The sequence below is a fragment of the Aptenodytes forsteri genome, unplaced genomic scaffold, assembly GCF_000699145.1.
Source record: "Aptenodytes forsteri isolate BGI_AS27 unplaced genomic scaffold, ASM69914v1 Scaffold129, whole genome shotgun sequence".
Classification (NCBI taxonomy): domain Eukaryota; kingdom Metazoa; phylum Chordata; class Aves; order Sphenisciformes; family Spheniscidae; genus Aptenodytes; species Aptenodytes forsteri.
Window position 1 is genome coordinate 556,993 of NW_008795033.1, and position 6,699 is coordinate 563,691.

Here is a 6,699-nt window from a genome sequence, read left to right on the forward strand (position 1 = left end):
AGCCCACGGGCCGGAGCAGGCCATCGCCCACAGGCCTGATCCAGGCACCTCAGCGGCATGGCGCACCTCCTGGGCCACCCCGGCTGCATGGAGAGCCTGCGGGCCGACCTGAGGGACCTGCAGGCAGCCATCGCCGACGTCTCCTCCCGGGCCGGGGTCGTGCGTTTCCCCTCCTGGAAGTTCCCCGATAAAGTGTCCTGCGACCTGGACCTGGCGGCGCTGCTGGAGCGGTACAGCTATGCCGAGAACGACCCCGAATTCACCCAGCACTCCCACGTGGTGCTGCTGGAGCTGATGATAGACAGGTGAGAGGGCAAAGCCAGCCCCAGCCACCCCTCTTAAAAGAAGCTTGGCTGGCAGAGCGGCTCCTTCCCCCCGGAGGGAAGGGGACGGTTGTGCATCCAGCCTGTTGAATGCGGCCAAGTGGTTTGGATTCTTTTTTTCCCCACGCGTTTCCATGATGAGCGGTGTGCTGGCACCTCAGCACCTTGGCCTCATGCTCTGCAGCTCTACGCTGAGTTTTGAAACCCAACTCCTTTCCCTGCACAGAGCTACCAGCACAAATGCTGGCCACAAAAGAGCAGAGAAAGCCGTGGCTCCGCTCGGGAGCCGAGGGCAGCTGGGCAGATGGGGGCAGGCTCGTCAAATTGCCCCCCGAAACCTTGGAAACGCTCAGGCACGGCTGCACCTACAGGCCTGGGAGCAATTTTGCCATCTGGGTGAAATATGACTCTGTTTTAAAAGATGAGCCATTCCCGCGGAGCTGTAGGACCTAACAATTAAGATTTAATATTGGCAGCGTGGGTGCCCCAAATCTTTTGGGAGAGCTTAATTGCAGCCTCTTGGAAGTGGCTGGCTGCAAGCAGCGTGCGCAGCCTGCGTCCCGGCGGCTGCAGGAGGATTTTCGTGCCACCAAATACTGCTCGGTGGAGTGATTCAGGCCTGGGGGGTGATTCACAGGAGCACTGATATCCACCCTCCTTTGCCAAACTCGTCTTGTCCAGGGGATGGGGAGGGGACACAGCCTCCCTTGCCTCAGCACTGGCCCTTCAGGCGCACTGCGCTTTCCCCGTTACAAATACTCCGTTGCTCTAAGCTGTGGTTCGTTTCTGTTGAAGAAGACTGCTGCTGCTGCTTCAGAGCTTCACGGGCTACGCAGAAAACCTGCTCAGCGAGCGAGCCATCCCCCCGGCGCGGGCAGTGGGACCCTGCATGTCCGCGGGGCTGACGGCGAGGAGGTACTGGTGCAGCATGCTGAAACTGGGGGCCTTCTACCAGCAGCTCCTGGCCGAGGTGGGACATTTGGGTGCCCTGACGCCCCACGAGCTGAGTGCAGGGGTCACAGAAATGGCCCTTGCCTCACTCCCCCATGATTTGGACCGTGCTGAGGTCATGGTCCTTCTTGGGGACGCCCCGTGACACCTGCAGTGGCCATGCCTGTTGTGCTCCTGGCTCATGACCCTCCGAGTGCTGGCCCGTGTGTCGGACAGGACACATCTGTCCCACACTGTCCCCTCCCGGCCTGAGTCCTTTCCCTCCTCTAACCACCGCTCCCAGCCGTGCCGCTGGATCCATCCTCCTCCAGGCATCCACCAGGATCTCAGGATGGGGGAGCTTGGCTGCCTTTATTGCTCGGAGGAATATTCTCCTCCTGCCAACATGCTGCCCCTGCAGCTCTGCCGACCCCACTGTTTGTGGGGCTGAGTTGGCTCAAATCAGTGAAATAATTTGTGGTAAAAAACACTACACCCCTCCCCTGCCTTTTTTTTCTTTTTTTTCCCTCCCCAAAAATGATCCCTTTCGTGGCAAAGTCTCACAATAATTCATCTGGCATAACCAGGAGGCAGCGCGGGAGGTGGGAAGGAAGGGACGGTCACAAGAAGGGGAACTGGGGAGCAGGTTTCACTGCCAAGGCTTTCTGTCATGAAACCACAGCTCCGGTAGTGGTGGCTGGAAAGCTGCCTGGCAGCTTACAAAAATTCAGTTCCCCTGTACCCCACATCAGGGGGTGGGAAGCAAATTCGTTTTGCTTGTTAGCCATGTGCTTTGGTTGTAATGCAGCACAGTAAACAGGGAACCCGAGCGCTTGGTAGCTGTCCTCCTCCAACCTCTGGGAACTTCTCTCCTCCCAAGAGAAGGGCTTGCTGCCCTCGTAGCCCCTTGGCTGCGCTAATGCCCTGTCCCCACGCTTCACACCCCTGTATTTGGGCTCTTATGGATCATTCGCAGCCTACTGTTTGATCTGGGCCCTGTTTTTGTTCTGTGCTCTCTCCACCAGAAGAAGGCTTGCAGGAAGGAGATCCCCACGCTGCAACCCACTTCCCAGGCTGGAAAACCTGAGAAGGAGCACCCAAAACACTGCTTGCCTGACGTTTTGGAGTTAAGAACTTCCACAGAAGTTGCCCAGTCCACTTCTCTGTGCCCGTCATTGCGTGCCCGTGTACCAGGCGGCGGCGCCTCGGGCAGCTCCCTGCCCAGGGCTGCCTGCAGCACAGCTGAGAGCAGCCGCAGCATCCCCACGCAGACAACTGGGTCGTCTCTGGGGCCCTGCGACACCTGCGCCAGCGCCCAGACCAGCCTCCACGAGGTCGGCAAAGCCATCACCAGCATCTGCCAGAGCCAGAACATCCCCTCAGCTCTGAGCAGGTTCCAGGAGATGGTGGAGGAGAGCACAGGGAGAAGGACCCTCTCTGCAACGGACATGAGCTACTGGGCCTCGGAGCAGAGCAAGGACCTCTCCCGTATCAGCAAACACCTCCAGATGCTGCTGCAGCAGGTCAACCCTCTGAAGTCTCAGCTGGAAGAGTCAGAGAAACAGAAGGACAAGCTGCGGAAACAGGTTGGGGACTTTTCCCGGTTGCTTCAGGCAGAGAAGGAGACCCAAGCACAGCAGAAGAAGGAGGCTGAGCAGAACCTGGAAGTAAAGAACAATGAGTATTTAAAGGCTGTAGCCAGGCTGGAGCGGGACAAGGATGACCTACGGAGAGGTACAGTGCTGTTCCCAGCATCCCCTCCCAGGCCTGTGGGTATTTGCAGGAGAAGCATGCAGTCCGTGGTCAAATCTTGGTCCCACCACCATGAGTAGGTCTTTTGCTACTCATTTTGGTAGGCGCCAGGGCTGTTCCCCGCTGTGAGACTAACCCCAGACAGCGGGAGCTGGTTGTCCACATCCTCTCACTGCCTCCTCCCTGCTGAAGCACAGCACGATACAATCACTGGATGAAAAATGCTTTGGCGTGGCTGTTTGCTGCCTCCTTGTTTTAGTTTCTTTGAGGAGCTGTTTAATTAGTAGAGTTTTTGTGCTGATTTAGGAGCTGCTCTGCTGGAAGAGCGACTCTCCACCTTAAAGGAGGAGCTGGCTGCAAAGCAGGCTGCTGTGCAGGAGCTGGGTAAGGACCCCTGGGGCTCACCCAGCTGGCACATCTCTCCCCCAGCCTCGCTCCGATCTCACGAGTGTTTTACACCCATGTAACTCCTGGCTCCCCCAGAATCGGTCGGGTGTAGTGCTGGTGGGAATGGTGGGGAGGATGAGCCTCCGTCACTGCAGTGCCGAAACATTGTCCAGCACCAGAGTGGGCTCGTGCTGGTGGAGATTCAGGGGGTCGCAGCCCTCCCGTCAGAGCTGCTTCCCCCTCGCCAGGGCCTGTGGAGGGTGTGGGGCCCCTTCAAGCCACCCTATCTGGGAGCTTCTCCCCCTCCTGCTGAGCCTGGGCCAAAGGTGCTGTGTCTCCCCAGAGGTGACCAAGACGACCTTGCTGGAGGAGATGAGGACCACAATGGTGGCCAGGAGCCGGGTGCTGGAGCTGGAGGAGAAGGTGCAGCTGCTCACCGGCCAGCGGGAGAGCCTGGGCCAGGAGCTGAGCACCACCACCACCCAGCTGGAGAAGGAGAAGGCCAAAGTGGAGAGCATGCTGAGGCACCAGGAGGTATGGCCGGGCCCGCCGCTGCCCACCCTGCCCCGCTCCGGGCACGCTGTGGGAGTGGGCTGGGCTCAGGCCAGCTCTTTCACACCCTGGCCTTAAGCCGGGGTGTAGGAGGGGATGGTACGGAGATTCCACTCGTGGTGCTGGGCCCCAAGGAGCTCACCCTCCGTCTGCGCTAGCGCTGCACGGCTTTCGCCGAGCCCTCCTTTTCCCGCACCCCTTCTCTGCCCTCTCAGCCACTGCCACAGCCCCTTGTCATCGTGGGTGCTGCTGCCCGGTGTAAGGGCGGCGGTGAGCGGGTGCAGCAGCAGCCCCACGCAGGCTCGCCTGCCCTGTACAGTCCCTGCAGGCCAAGCAGAGGGCCCTGCTGCAGCAGCTCGACAGCCTGGACCAGGAGCGCGAGGAGCTGCAAGCCAGCCTGGGAGAGGCCGAGGAGGACAAGGCCAGGCTGGCAGAGCAGCTGGAGGAGAGCCGGGAGCGGAGCGGGCAACAGCTACAGGCGCAGCAGGTCAGGGCTGGCAGCCAGCACGCATCTGGGGGGCTGCCAGGAGTGGGGCTCCCTGGGGAGCAGCTGGTGTGGGACACAGCTGTGCCACGGGGGTGTCAGGAGCCACCCGCTGTCCCGTCTCCCACCCGTAGCCAAAGTTTTCCCAGGAGGGGGACTCTGGGACTTAGTGTGACATTGCCACGTGGCCATCTCCTCCCGGGACCCCCTGGGGAAGACCCCTCTCCTGCCCGGACGAGTCTCTGCTGCTTTGCCCCGCGGCCAAGGCAGGGGGGAGCAGCAGGAAGCAGCAACTCGGGCTTCTCCCGTGTCTCCCAACATTCCTGTTCCTGGTCACGCACCGTATTGTGCGTGTCCAGGAACATCCTTGGTGCTGTTGCTTCCAACTCACACAGGGACCTTACAACCGAGACCCTGCAATTTGTCACACTGCTGTGGGACATCCTTATCGCATAAGGGAAGGGCGGGAGCTTTCCTTGGGGATCCGAGTACTCCCGTGGGAATCCCCAGACTGTACCGTTCCGAGGTTTGGGAGAGCGCTCTGCAAACCTCAACAACCTCTCTGCTGTGCCATGCAGGAGCTGCTGGACACGCTGCGGCGGGAGAAGCTGAGCCTGGAGCAGTCTGTCTCGGCACTGCAGGCGAATGTCTCCAAGCTGGAGGAGCAGGCGCGGGAGCTGAAGGAGCGGGAGAGGCTCCTGGTGTTCTTCCCCGAGCTCCACGTCCCCACTGAGATGCAGTTTGAGAGTAAGGGAGAGGGCAGCGGGCAGCAGCACCTGCTTTTGCCGCAGCGGGCTTGTGCCTTTGGGGTCTCCTAGAGCTTGCAGGGGATCCTGCCGGCCCCGGACACGCCAGTGTTATTTGCACAACGCAGTTTGTCCCACTAATAGCCAGGAAGGGCTCAGTCCATGGGCTGCGCTAAGCCGCTACCATCTTTCCACACCTCCCTGCCGGGGTGCTGTTCGTCCCACTTCCAGGCCAGGAAGTAAAGCAGGGCCAGGGCATGGGCAGAGCTTTTGTCTGCCCTCGCGGTTTCAGCTGGCACGGTTTTGGGTCCCAGCTGCCACCTCCCGGGCTGTGCTGGTGCTCCCTGGTTGGGGCAGTTGGCGCAGGCTCCTTTCCAGCGGGCAGACACCCTGCTTGGGAGGGAGGAGGGCCGCTGCCAACACCTCCGAGCAGGCAGGCGGCAGCGGCCTGAGCTCTGGCTCCTGCCGCGAGGACGTCGTATTTTGTTTGCAGGCACCGGGAGCTTGACCGAGGACATGGAGAAGCAGCTGCAGGCCAACAGCATCCGGATTGGCGTGCTGGAGCAGGAGAACGCGCGGCTCAGGTCTGCGCTAGCCAAAGTGAAAGCGGCTGCTGAGCAGGGCGTGCTGAAGGTGAGGCTGCACCCAAGCCAGGGCGAGCTGGGTGCCGCCGGGGAGAGGGGTGCACGTGCCAGCGGGGTGCTGCGTACCCCAAGATCACCCCATGGCCCCTGGCACTGTCCCACATCCTCTGTGGACTGGTTCCCTGGTTGCGTACCCTTGCGGAAGAGGCTCCAGGGAGCAAAAGGCTGTGGGGCTCCTCGCACAACACCCCCTGCGACTCGGCAGCTGCTTCCCCAGCCTGCACGGGGCCAAGCTGGACAAAGCTGCTTCCAGAAGGGCATGAAGCTGGGCGGGGGCTGTGATCCTTCGCAGGATCAGGTCCCAGGGCCTGATCCTGCCTTCAGGAGCCCATCTTGGCCTCAAGGCAGCTGAACCGGGTGCTCCTACCTGATGCTTTCCGAACCAGAGCGGCCAAGCCGATGCTGGAGCGCTGCAGCGTGCTCGCAGCTGCCGGTGGCCAGACCCAGACCCGCTCCGGCACGTCCCCTGTGCCGGGCTGCAGCCAGGGGCAGCACACCAAGGTCACTCGCTCCCTGGGAGTGAATGGCATGGGCAGGGCAGCGCTGGGGCTTGTGCTAACCCTTTGTCAGCTGCTCCTGGCGCAAGTCTTCCCTGCCTGGTGTGGGCGGCACGCGGCCGCAGACCCAGCCGGCGACGGGGGCTGCTGCGACACCCTTCCCCGGGGGTCAGTCGCTGTGGCTCAGCCCTGTTAGGTTTAGACCAGCTCCGTGTTTTTGGGGTGTGCCCACCCCGGGAGGGCCAGGGCCCGGCCTCCTGTGTCACCGGGAGGTCAGTCTGGTTTAACTGGTGTTGGCAGGGAAAGCTGCTTGGCCGAGGTGCCCGGGGCTGGTTCCCAGCTCCTTTACATCGGCCCCGCCACGGCCGTTGTACCACCCCGCCA

The 6,699-nt window shown here is 61.5% G+C and overlaps 3 protein-coding genes across 3 annotated transcripts in view; 2 read left to right on the top strand and 1 right to left on the bottom strand.

The window, feature by feature from the left end:
* SF3A1 (splicing factor 3a subunit 1) overlaps positions 1-59 on the bottom strand; it is a 15,073-nt gene extending 15,014 nt beyond the window's left edge. Inside the window, exon 1 of the mRNA XM_009276373.1 lies at positions 36-59. Coding sequence (XP_009274648.1) covers positions 36-59 — 24 coding nt within the window. The remainder of the gene's footprint in view (positions 1-35) is intronic.
* Positions 58-309, top strand: LOC109279381 (coiled-coil domain-containing protein 157-like). Its single transcript, XM_019471281.1, has one exon. The coding sequence runs from the start codon at positions 58-60 to the stop codon at positions 307-309; it is 252 nt and encodes an 83-aa protein (XP_019326826.1).
* Positions 310-563: 254 nt separating this feature from the next.
* Positions 564-6,699, top strand: part of LOC103896512 (coiled-coil domain-containing protein 157) — a 6,834-nt gene continuing 698 nt past the window's right edge. Inside the window, exons 1-9 of the mRNA XM_019471277.1 lie at positions 564-676; positions 1,119-1,293; positions 2,279-2,987; positions 3,312-3,389; positions 3,736-3,926; positions 4,264-4,431; positions 5,007-5,175; positions 5,668-5,807; positions 6,143-6,319. Of these exons, the coding sequence (XP_019326822.1) occupies positions 564-676; positions 1,119-1,293; positions 2,279-2,987; positions 3,312-3,389; positions 3,736-3,926; positions 4,264-4,431; positions 5,007-5,175; positions 5,668-5,807; positions 6,143-6,319 (1,920 nt within the window). The remainder of the gene's footprint in view (positions 677-1,118; positions 1,294-2,278; positions 2,988-3,311; positions 3,390-3,735; positions 3,927-4,263; positions 4,432-5,006; positions 5,176-5,667; positions 5,808-6,142; positions 6,320-6,699) is intronic.